The sequence below is a fragment of the Syngnathus acus genome, chromosome 10 (assembly GCF_901709675.1).
Source record: "Syngnathus acus chromosome 10, fSynAcu1.2, whole genome shotgun sequence".
Taxonomy (NCBI): domain Eukaryota; kingdom Metazoa; phylum Chordata; class Actinopteri; order Syngnathiformes; family Syngnathidae; genus Syngnathus; species Syngnathus acus.
In genome coordinates, this window is record NC_051095.1 from 10,132,746 (window position 1) to 10,145,605 (window position 12,860).

Here is a 12,860-nt window from a genome sequence, read left to right on the forward strand (position 1 = left end):
AGATACAATCGCAGTCGCTGAAAGACTTTAACTTGTATCTCAGGGCACCACAATATTTGAACATCAGAGATGCTGCCTTTGATCCCCTTTGCAGTAAAAGTCCATTATTTTAGCTTCCGATTGATATTTGTGCTGAAAAAACGAATGACTCGGCAGTCCTGTCCGAGCCGCACATTCGTTCCTTTGATCGATTTGGTTTCCGATGACGGATGGCACTCCTATTCAGCGAGACAAAAGCAGAACATTCTTTTTCTGTTGTCGTGCGTTAACGCACAATAGCATCGCTTTGAATGCTTGCCTCAACTGCTGTCACGATGAATAAGTAACTGAGAAAGTCACTGATTTGTTGGAAGTGGCAGAAACGGATGAACATTTTGATCTTGTGTTGTCTTTCTTCCATGTTATCTTTGGACTCATAAAGAGTAGGTTTGTCAAAACTATGTGGGTTATTTTCTGTTATTCTAACGTCAACTCTGTAATACTGTATTGACCCTGTGATTATGCTGAGAAAAAAACTAAAATCAAAGCAAGAATAAAGCTCTCAAATCAAGGCAAGATACTTCATGGTTGTTTTTTGTCTGACAAGAGCGTTCTTCTGATCTGGCAGCTTTTGCGGAATTCTTTTTGCTTCAAGCAGTTGTTTGATTGAGATGTTATTATTGGTTCTGAATAGGTTCTTGAAATACGAAATACAATATTTATACAAGTGTAGGTAATGTGCACTGGAGGGATTTTTTTAGGCTTTAGGCCTTTTGTTTTTAGAAGAGTTTTTCAGGTTTTACTGGCAGATAGTTTTTTTTTTCTTTTTTGTCTTTCAAGTTGGAGCTTGCAGTGATGAAAACACTTGTTACATATGTTAAACTGACAGTAGATTATTAAAATCATTTTGGGGGAAATCACCACTCTTTGGCCCCATCTTATGCATCTAATTTATTTGTCACTATTGTTTCTTAACGTATTATGTTGTGAATAAAATATAGCAATCAGAGATTCTAGTAGAGACGGCAGGCGTGACCAAGTCGTTTGCATTGCACACATCGTCGTTCATTAGGGCTCATGGGGAGGCACAGAAGCTCTCAAGGGATATGATGTTGGGATTTGAAACACAGCAACCACGTGCGCCCACGTGAGTGTTCCATTCGGTTCACCAGATAAAGCCTCTCGTGTTTTAGTTGATTGTACATTTGGAAAAATATGACATCAAACCGGTCATTTTTGGTCTTTGGGCGTTTCGTTTGGCCGAAATGCCAGAGGGGGAGGAAAGAGTGAAGAGAAGCTACATTCAAATCTTGCTAGCAACGTCATACTCCAGTACCGTACTCGTATTCCACTTATACGTTTTCATTATTCTAGGTACATAATTTTAACTTTGATCAAGTTAAGATCCACTGGTCCATGGCACTACGATTAGGTGTGATAACAACAAAAGATTTTTTTCATTGCCAATTGCTATCATCACAAAATAGAAATTGATAACACATCGTTGATCATTCAGACAGGAAATCCAGTCATCCAACGGCAACCATACCTTGTGTCGGAATCTCAAGACAGGCCGATAGGGATGCAACCCCTGGTCATTGTTAGGCATCCCGTCTGCGAAGAAGACTGTCAGCGCTGCCAGTAAAATGGCTGCTGACCACCATCCGACCGCCGTCATTGGTCTTGTCCTGTTGGGGAAGAACAAGCCCCAAAACATAATGAGCAACGTCACCCTTTTAAAGCGAGGCTATCAAATATGGTCTCTGTGATTAGATCAATTACAAGGAAAAATAGACGCGTCACCAGGAGATGAAGTTTGGGGGAAGACAACGAGACGATGGATTAAGACAATTACAGCAAGGCCTTTACGAGTTAATGAGGCCTCGATTCCACAGTCGAGAGCAACATCTTTATTCATACGAGTAACTCAAAGAATTCACTTTCCATTTGTCCTCGAAGAACCGCTCCATTAGTCATCGCGCCGAGGCAAAATAATGTTGCAACAAGTGTGAAACTAAAGTGTGTTAACGGTGGGGAATGAATATCAGGTCATATTGCTAATCAGTCAGACTCACGAGAGCTAATATTTTCTAACACTTGCGCATTTTTTGCCAGCCTCTGCCCGCAGCTTATAATGAAAACTTGAACAACTTAGGGCCGCCCATCTGTCAAATAAGTAAACCTTTATACCAAATAATAAACCTTTAAGGAGGTGAGGCACATATTTTATATTCGAAAAATCAAATAGCATGCACCCCTAGAATGAAATAACAATGATTTTGTCCAAATTTACTCCAAAATAGACTTGAAATCTGATGATAAATGAAATTGATTACAGAAATTGTGATATTGTCTTAATCATGCTCATTATAGGCTAGGAAGAGTTATTATTATTGCGACTTTTGCCAACTTTTTCTTTCACCCTTGCCAAGACGAACAAAATTAAATTTCCATACGACATACTCATCTCAAGTTTCGATGAAAGTTACATAAGCGCATACACACGCACATACACACAAGCACACACGCACACACATACACTTTTCATTGGTGTTAGCACTTAAACTCTCCATCTCGTGCTTAAAAAAACCAGATTTCATCTCCGCCCTCTCCTGTTCCTGCATGCCCGATGAATGGAAGTGCTAATTAGCACAGAATTAAGGAAACGAGCACGCTTCAAAAAAGGCAATTAAGCAACAACAACTAAAAAGGTAATAAACGATGCGAGCAAACTTGCTGCTTTGGAGTCTTAAAACCTTCACAGCACTAGTTATTAAGTTGCGTCTCTGTGGGGTGAGTGTTCAAGGTGCTGTGATAATCCGCTGGGAATAACCGTTTGAAATCCAACATGAAGCATTTTCAAATGTTTGCTGTCAGAAAAGAAAAAGAACAATGTTTTGCCTCCAATTGCTTCAAGACCACAACCTGGAACTTGATAAATGATGTTTCAAAAAAAGGACCATTTTCTAGTTGTAAGAATTAAAACAACAACTAAATGTTTGGTCATGAGTGATGTTGATTTCTTTTTGTGTCATTTTTAGGCACAGTAATTAAGTTGAAATAAAAATAATATTTAAATATTAATAAGTTTAAATAAAAATCATGTTTGAATATGAATAAGTTGAAATAAAAATAATGTTTAACTAATAATACAGTTGATATAATATTCAAACACAGTTTATTGTAATTTATGTGCTTTGATTTTGAAATACACAATAACAATATGTAGTAAAATACTAATTAGTTGTAATTCTCATTTTACACTTTTTTTCCAACTCATTTGCCTTCTTATCTTCAAACAACAGAACAATAATACAAAGTTTTCTGGGGATGGCTTGCGGAAAAATGTTGTGAAAGTTCTCTGCTCGCCTGACCGACTTGCACCTTTATCAACCACCGGCCTCGTTCTATTTCCCGCCGTTGAGGTGCATCCCACCCCATCGGGAGTGGCGCATGCAGCTGCTTCTTCTCCGCCTCGCTGGAGCCGCAATAGCGGAGATAAAAGTGAGCCGGATTACTTTTTCCCCATCCGTATCGTCTCCTGGCAGCGGGCCAATCAATCTCTTTGTGTTAAATGACTTATTAATGACGCCGCTCTTGGGCTGATATGCACACAAACACACACACAGACACACAAACACACACACACATTCACGAATAGTTTACTACAGTAGATCCTTTAAAGTTTGCCACAAAGGTAATACAATTTGGACTTCCAACATTTCTTGGCTTGTGCTATTTGTTTTTTCTTTCTCCTCAGAAGAAAGTTGTGGGTCAAATGTCATCAGATTTTTGTCATCTCTCTGCATCTGTGAGCTTTATGTAACTCATTCCGAACTGCTTTGGCGACATTTTTCACAGACACAATCAATAAAATTCAAAGGATTCGCAGTTTAGTTCATTCTTCTGTCTAGTCGATGTGATTTTGTTAATTTGATAGCAAAGTATTTAGGACAAGTTCATCTGTGATGGATTCCTGGAAATAAACAAAATTGACTATAGTTAGCCTTGACTGTTTCAACCCATTGGGTATTTTTGCAGGTCTATTCATGACAGATGCCTACCAAATGTCATGTTGCTTTGTGAAATGGGCTTTAGAGGCTGAAGAATTCCAATGTGTGTTACCCAAAGTTGTAAACTGGCTGCCATCCATTGCACACACACAATGACAAAAATTCAAAGCAATTTTGGATTGTCCATCTATCTAGTATACATGGTTCAAATTACTAATTGGACAAAATCTCTTGGATACACTTGACTTTAAGAGCCTGGACATGGGAAAACTGAGACAAAGGTGGCCACATTAAACTGAATGGTGGACTCCTTTTTTTCACCTTTTGAGGTGTTCTTGAGACTTGTTTGTGGGTTTACTCATGATACACATGTCTACCAAATTTTGTCACACCAAATGAAACTGGCCATGGTGGCTGAATTTTAAATTTGAAAAGACTTTCAGAATATGATAGGAACAGAACAAAAACGTTGATGCTTCACAATTTTTTGGTGTCCATCGGTCTAATATACGTGGTTCAACAATTTGGTAGCAATTGGAAAAAAATATTTTGAAGGACACCTGGAAATGGCAAAACAACACTAAATGATTTACTTCAAACCAAAATGGCGGACTTCCTGTCTGCTCAGTTATGGCTTTTTGAAACATTTGTGGCTCTACTCATTAGACATGCCTATTAGATTTCATGTCCACATGTTAGGACAAAAACTGCCTCCCTATGTCGGTTTAACATATTGTCTGTACACAGAAATGTTAAAATTTGGCAGCAATAGGACACATTTTCTCACGGCGGGTTTCTGTGAAGGATCGCTGGAAATTGTCAAAATGACACTAATATGACCATTTCAAAGCAGAATGGCTTCTTGAGACATTTTTGTGCGTTTCCGTTTGATTGACATGCCTATTAAACGTGAGCGAAACTTGTCCCAGGGGCTTGAATTTTCAAAAACTTCTGAGTGCTGCTACCCAGCCAATTTTTCTTTGCACAAAGCGGGCTCAGGCTCAAAAGAATCTTGTTCAAATTTGAAGGGATTAAATTAAAATGTCAGCATGAGATTAATTTGCAATAATATCCGATCCAAAATGCTACTGCCCTTTTTTCAGTGCAACCTATTTTCTTCTGTACTCCACAGAGTAGCATCTGTGTGACAATTCTTTCCAATTAGAGCTCAGGGGATGTTTCATTTGAGTAAAATTGCCATCCAATGTTTATTTTTGGCCCATGCCCAAATACTTGCATATTAGAGTTGGTATCACTGAGAGTCTAGTGCGCTGATTCTTAAAGTGTGGGGCAATGCGGGCTACCTCTAGTGGTAAGCAAAAAGATCAATGAAATATAACTGATGTGCAAACTTTTTTTTTTTCTAATCCAGTACAATGCATTTGTTAAGTACAGCTAAGTCATATTCAACTAGAGTGCAATATATTTGAAATGAATCTTTTAGAAATATATTTAGGACAATTCTTTACTGTTTTACATAAACTTGTATGTGTTATTATTTAACATTTAAGTACAGACTTTTTTCCCTGATATTGAAACTCCGCATAATGTTAGATTATTTTGATCATATTTGGTGATATTTTAAGTAAAGTAGTTTTAGGTAGCATTTGATGTAAAAAGTGAGAGCCACTGGTCTGGGTTCAGGCAAGTGTGGTCAAGGTTCGTCCTGACAATGTTGTGACTGTCGATCTCACAAAAGTAAAACTCAAAAACATAACTATCAATTACTTGTACGTATTTGTTTGAACTTAATGAAATGTCTTATGGGCTGCTACACTTCATCTGACTTCTATCTCAAAAGAGACACCATTTTTTTAATTTTGGGGTGTTCAAACTGTGGTACACACGCTATTGTCCTGCTGAGAACAAGACCACCCGTCCACTTCCAAAGTCATCTGAGACTCATTAGTGCAGTGCTTATTGAGCGATGTGAACTCTCGTTACCCTGACCACATTCTCATTTACACTCACCATCTTCCTCTGAAGACTCAATGATGACACAGACATTGTGTGCAAGGGAGGGAGACATGACCTCACTTGGACCACTGAAGCCTGTTGGATTAGGGGACGTATTATGGACATTTGACCCCCGTTGGGGACAAGCGGTACAGAAAATGGATGGATGGATGGACTTTTCTTGTCATAATAATAAATATATACATATATATATATATATATATATATATATATAGTATATAACAAACCAACAAAAGGGGGGCAAACTAAAAACAACTTTCACTTTTTCCCTAGGTAATTCAACAAATGTATAAAATGAGACAGCTGAGTCATAGGAGAAAGTGGAAAACGCAGGAGCAAGAGACCTGGGGCAGTGGGGGGGGGGGGGGCGATGCAGGTGGTCTCGTTCATCAAACCCACATATGCATGCAAGAACGCATACCCCTTGTGTGACTCCCCTGCCAGGTAGCTCAAAGCTATAATACACGGGCTGATGATTCAAGATGTATTCTTCTCTGCGGTGTGTTAGCACAGCAATGCTCTGTGTGTGTTCAGTCCAAACATGGCACAAGGATGTTGTCAAGCCTGACAGTTCCTCAACATGCGCATAACAAATGAGGGTCAGTGATTCCCTGGGGGTGTCAAAGGTGGTGCACCTCTTAAAAGGTCTGGAGCAGGTTGAAGAAATGACAAGTCAGTTGCCAAATATTTGCAGCCAATTTGCTCTGGCGCACAGAACTCTTCAACCAATGGTGATCTTTTTCAGCCCTCTGAGGTCACCATACTTTAGTTTTGAATAGGTCAGCGTAGGCCACATTACAAACCAAGTCTACAGCAACCGGGATGTGATCCATGAGGTCAAAGGTAGTGAACCACGATACAGCAATACATTTTTCATACAGCGTCCGTATTGAATCTCATTAAGCTGTCAGGTGGCTTAAATTCCTGGACAACAGCAATAGTGTGGGTCTGTTCCAAACCTCAGCCCACATTCATGTGTCATTTTTTTGTAGTTATTACCAAAACAAAAGATGTTGTTTACCGTCAGCCTGCAGTTTCAAGCTGTTCAACCGCTTTCTGAAAGATTTATTAGTCATGAGAGGAAATATGGTCCAACATTCTCCACGGAGCATTTTCTGCTTACTCTGCCGTGAAATGAAAATTGTATGGATGCGCCATAAAAAGTCAAAATAAAAAAATAAGGAAACAACAAGAATGTTCAATTTAAAAAGCTTTTAGGGTGACAATTGGATTACTAGACCCAGTGACCTAAAGATACATAAAACACATAATGTGGTCGCGTCGTGAAAATGTCAACGTTTAAACTATGCAAGATGGCCCTCTTGAAATTGCTTCATTTCTTTGTCATTATCATAAATCACCACTGTGAGAGCATTACCGTCACCAAAAACTCAGATAGCACTTTCAGAATGTTCTGAAAATGTAGTCCCTCAATATGGAATTGGGGAGGAATGTCTGCTATATCATGACTTAAGGCACACAAAAAATTCTGAAGAAGTCGGGCCCAAAAAGGACACAGGGAGTCAACCAATTGAGGGTCATTTTTCAACCAGGTGTACAAGACAGACTGTTAGTTTTGGTCATTGGATGTGGGTGGAGTATGGGGAAAATTTTGACATCTAACAAACTCTCTACTGACGTATCATAAAACAGATTAAAAAAAAAATGCCGCCCCTCAAGTGAGTTTCACTTAGTAATAGGGAATTTGGTGAGCACATCTATCATGAGGAGACCAACAAAAAAAGTCTCAAAAGGCCATACACTGAAAGACACAAGAAGTTTGCCTTTTGGTTGAAAGCCACCATATTGGGCAATTTTTTCACATTTGTAGAGGTCTTTCAGGATAAATTTGTCCCAGTGATCAACCACATGTATGTCACGGATGCAAATTTGCAAAGATTTAGTCCAAACAGAGCATAGTGGCAAATTTTGATGACTCGCCATAAAACGTGAAACTCTAATAATTTGACTCTCCAAGCACCGAAGCCTGACCAAAAAAGAAACAATAACAGTTGAAATGGAAATGTATCACTGCAGGCAGCTTTAATTATACTTACTCCACTTTTGGATTGGCAAAATGCACACATTTGCCTGCCCGTGCTGCCAGCATTGGCACGCGCGCTCATAAGGGAGGCAACGCTGCACTCATTACATCTGAAACGACTCCAGTGGTGCAACTTTGTACACTTTTTAATAGGCCCACCGAGTTGTGTTTACACACTACTTGCTGGAAGAATTGTCCCTTCAGTCCTTTTACCTGGACACTGAGCTCACCAGAAGATCATCAAACATCTTTAATTGGATAATTAGCATGTAAATATTGTATTAATAGGACGGGATCGCTCAAAAGCAGAGACCTATGTTATTGCTGATTACTAAAGACAAGAAATATAAACTTCCTTATAGTAGATTTGTTGCTTACATTGCCAATGCCACAGAACAAAATATTCTGTGACTCTTGAAAGACTAGCCAAAATGCTCTAAATGTGAATAAACGTTTGTACATTTGCTTCTGGAGGCAAACAAAAAAGCAGAATGAAGTGTTGTGCTCTTTAGCATGTTTACTGTGCACTCATAACTAGCACTGCTCTCACTGTTATGTTTTTAGATTGTATTTCCTGCTCACTCTTGTTTGGAGGATCAAACCTAGTCTGAGGCTTTTTGTCTTCAAACGAATTTCTGAAGCGTGACCTTCCTCACGCCACGCCAAGATGGAACTCTGAGTGGATTGTTGGATTGTTATTGTCAAAAGCTTGTTTAATAGAGACGGCCGAACAAGGCGCGTTTTCCATGTTAAGGATGGGTGAACTTCTGCTCCATGTCGGGGCTCTTTTTTTTTGTTTTTTTTGTTTTGGCAGATGTAAGAAGGCTTAAAAGATGAGGTTGGGTAGGTCATCAATTGCTATTCGCTGCTGCTCAAACATGCGCCATCAAATGCCAGATGTGTGTGGAAATGCAACAAGGGGCGTGATAAACTACTGTGCCAAATAGCGGACGCTAACTATACTAACTCTGTAACAATTCTCTCAAAGTTAATTACTAGAATCACTTGTGGAATTTGTTTCCCATATGTATATAGGCACCGTGTTAATAATTCATAATGTTATGATTGCAATAGTATTAGTTTTACACTTAGACCTACCACACTACTATACTGCATTGCGATTGACAGTGACTGCCTGTTTCACATGCTTTACCGTGAAAATAAAATATTTACATAACTCTGTTAAATGACAGGGTTCCAATTTTAGAGACAGTATATACTGCATACAAAATATATGGGAGTAAGCACATACCTGCCACCATTTAAAGTACTTCGAATTAACTGAGAATAAACTTGATACCGAAACAGATTAATAACATCTCTATTCAATTCAATAGGAAAAGATGATTTGAGATCTGAATTTTTATGTTACAAGCATAGTCACGAACCAAATTAATCTTATATCTCCAGGCACCACAGTATATAGTTCATTATGACCCCAGTAGGACTCAGGGTTTATGTTGTCTATGAGAAATTAATCTGCTTTAAACCACACACACACACACAGACACACACACATACACACACACACACGCACACACACACACACACACACACACACACACACACACACACACACACACACACACACACACACACACACACACACACACACACACACACACACACAGACTTCAACTACCATCTGCTGCAATGATTAAAACACTCCCAGAGCGACATCATCAAAACAATCAAGTGACCCCTTAAAACACACTCATGTGCATGTATGCGCACACGCACTGACACAAACACACACAGAAGACATATTAACCCCCCCCCCCCAAACAAGAAAAAAACAAAAGTCTTAATTCCTGTGCGCCAAAACGGTGTCACTCAAGGATTATAGCCCCTACCCACCCCCACCATCACCATCACACACAGACACGTACAAAGTATTTGGTTGATAAATGAAGGCAGAGGTTCCACATATATCAGACGTGTCTGATTATTTGACACAGATATAACTCACTTCTGAGACTGCAAACTAGTAAAAAAAACAACAACAAAAAAATGTCTTTACCTGTGTGTGTGTATCCACGCGTGGAGAATTTAAAAAAAAAAATAATCCACACGCGCAAAATTCAAAAAGAAATGCAAGTGAGCGCTTGCAACAATCCAACCGGTAATTCCCAGTAACAGTGCGGTGTAACGGAGATCCGTGTAGCGTAGTAGTGGATGGACAGCTCCCAACGAGAAGCAGCACGGTTGTGTGATCTCACCTTGGCCGCGCACTGCTCGCGTGTGCCCCAGCAAATAGGGAGACGGCGAGCTCACCTCCGCTCGCGTGCACACCCCCACCGGCGAGTTTGCGCCGAGTCACGCGGGGAGAGGGAGGAAGGGAGGGATGAGGGGAACAGGAGCCAATCCGGAGTAGGCGACACAAGCGGATCAGGCAAACTGTCCTTGAGCGGGATGCTGCGAGAGAGAGAAATGAAACAGTTGGATTATTGGCTGAAAATCACACAGCCCCAAACATGACTTGAAATGAATTAGATTGTAGCCACAAAATAAATGTGAAGTGCACGCAAAATAGTAAATTGTGTCTACAAATTGAGCCAGTGAGAATAAGAATAGGCAGGCTCACACTAAAAATGTTAGCACAGGGGTATCGAACACATCTATTGCGGGCCACTTTGTAGTTACGGCTTCCCCCAGAGGGCTTTTATGACGGCGACACTAAATAAATGTTTAATCGTCTCGTATTGTTCCATATACACAACGAAGTGATGTACTGCTAATTTTGAAATCAGACATAATCGTTTGTCAATTATTGCTCCAATTACTGTAAAAAGGGTCACAAGAATATTGCAAAATCTCAATGTTAATATTTATTACACATGCCAAATTAAAAATGTTGTTCAGATTTTAATAATGCTACAGTGGGCCAGATCTGGCTCCTGGGCCTTAAGTTTGATATCTGTGATGTAGTGGAAAAATTCAATGCGATGAGAATAAAGTCCAAAGAAAAACGTCTTAAAATTCACTTATGTAGAAAACAAGTGGCTGACAGACTGGCTATTGTTGTATGCGCTTCGTCACAAATGAATGCAGCTGATGTAGGACAAACACGGAAGAGGAGGAACAGGAGAAGAAGCTCCCTTGACATTCCGTGCACGTGTGAAGAAGATGGCGCGGTGGCATCTGGGCTTATAAACCAACGGCAAGTACATGTCACACGTTGCCAATTCATCAAGTGAAGCATTAATGTACCGAATGCTAATTGGAGGAGATGTTATGCAAAGTTGACGCTGACATTTAGTGTGTGCGTGTGTGTAAGTGCGTGCATGCGTGTGTGTAGGTGAGTGTTGAAGAGTCTTGCGTGTCACCTTTTATTAGGATTTAAATCCATAGTGTTTCAAGAAGGTTGTTTCAAGACAGGGTTCTGTTAAAACTGCTGGGTCAAATCTAACCCAAATTGGGTGGAAGAGTTAAGTCAGAGCTGGTTCCAAAAAGGATCGAGCCAATCCCGGGTTCATCATAACCAGGATTAGGATTTTAAAACAGAGTAGGGGTGAAAGGTAAGGTTTTAAATTGGGGTTTTGTATCTGGTTAGTTTTAAGACTAAATTCATGTTTCAAGGCAAGTTTAAGGATTCAAGATAGGCTAAATTCAATGTAAGGATTTGAAGAAAGAAATCATGGTTTTGATCATAGATTCAAGATAGGGTGTTTATGTCAAACTAGGATTTGTAGAATCTGAAAACCGGATTAGGTTTTAACGTATGATTTCAAACTAGGATTTCAAGACATGTAGAATCTGAAGACCGGATTACGCTTTAACGTATGATTTCAAATTAGGGTTTCATGACAGGATTCGAGTTTGAAGTGTTTGTTTCTAAACAAGGTTATGTTTTCCAGATACGGGTTCAAAGCATGATTTTACACCAGATTGGGGGTCCAAGAAAGGGTTTCAAGACAAAGTCCGGGTTTCAAGCTATGGTGTCAAAGGAAGGTTTCAAAACAAGTGTAGAGTTCTAAACCAGAGTAAGTGCGTCAAGGTGGGATTTTAAATTATGGTCTCAAGAAAGCTTTAGGGTTTCAAATTAAGGTTTCATTGCCAAGGTTTCAAAGTAAACACATTTCAGATTGAAATCGCGAAATTCAAATTAGGATTTGAAGACAGGATTAGAACGTCAGGTTATGGTTTCAAGAAAGGGTTACGTTTTCAGCTGTTGTGACTTTCAACCTCAGCTCTTTGGTGTGTCTCTAAATATACTTTGGTTTCCTCCACTGAAATGTTCCAATGCGGCTGAGTATTTTGCATTTAAGAGTGTTTCCTTCTTTGTGGACGAGTGAGAAGTCAGCACTAATGGAATAACTCACCAGGGCATCCATAATGCAGCAGTCATTGATCTGAAAGCCTTTGTCTGTGCTCTCATATCAAGCACCACTACATTCATGCCACAAAGTACTGAAAACGAAACTTGGCTGCAATGGCACACACTGCTTTTCACTTAACATGCGTGCCAAAGTCATTACACAAATTAGCATTCCAAGCCTGCTGTGGCAAGGTTAGCGTTTCAAGAAAGGGGTTTTGGTTTCAAGGCAGAGGAAGGCTTTCTAGGAGCATCTCAGGACAAAGTTGGGGTCGTAGGTCAGGGTGTAACTCTAGAATTAGGGCTTCAAGGAAGGATTAAGATTTTAAATGAGCTATTTTCAGCCTATCTAAGGGTTTCAGGATTAAGGTTTTCATGCAGGGTTAGAGTTTCAAAGTAGGGTTTCAAGATAGGTTTCTGAGTCAAGATTAGCCTTTTGAAGTTGGGTTTCAAGGCAGGGTTTGGGTTTTAAGTTAGGTGTTGAAACCTTCTGTTTACGTGTTTAAAAACGTGTTTCATGCATAGATTAAGG

General features: G+C 39.7%; 1 protein-coding gene across 2 annotated transcripts in view; it reads right to left on the reverse strand.

Annotated features, from left to right (window-relative positions):
- fstl5 (follistatin-like 5) overlaps positions 1–12,860 on the reverse strand; it is a 75,219-nt gene that overhangs the window by 59,565 nt on the left and 2,794 nt on the right. Inside the window, exons 2-3 of one of the 2 annotated variants that reach the window (XM_037261534.1) lie at positions 10,233–10,428; positions 1,529–1,667 (exon numbers count right to left, since the gene is read on the reverse strand). In XM_037261534.1, coding sequence (XP_037117429.1) covers positions 1,529–1,657 — 129 coding nt within the window. In that variant the 5' untranslated portion in view covers positions 1,658–1,667; positions 10,233–10,428. Of the gene's footprint in view, positions 1–1,528; positions 1,668–10,033; positions 10,429–12,860 lie in introns of both variants that reach the window. The other variant, XM_037261533.1, reaches the window with a different exon arrangement.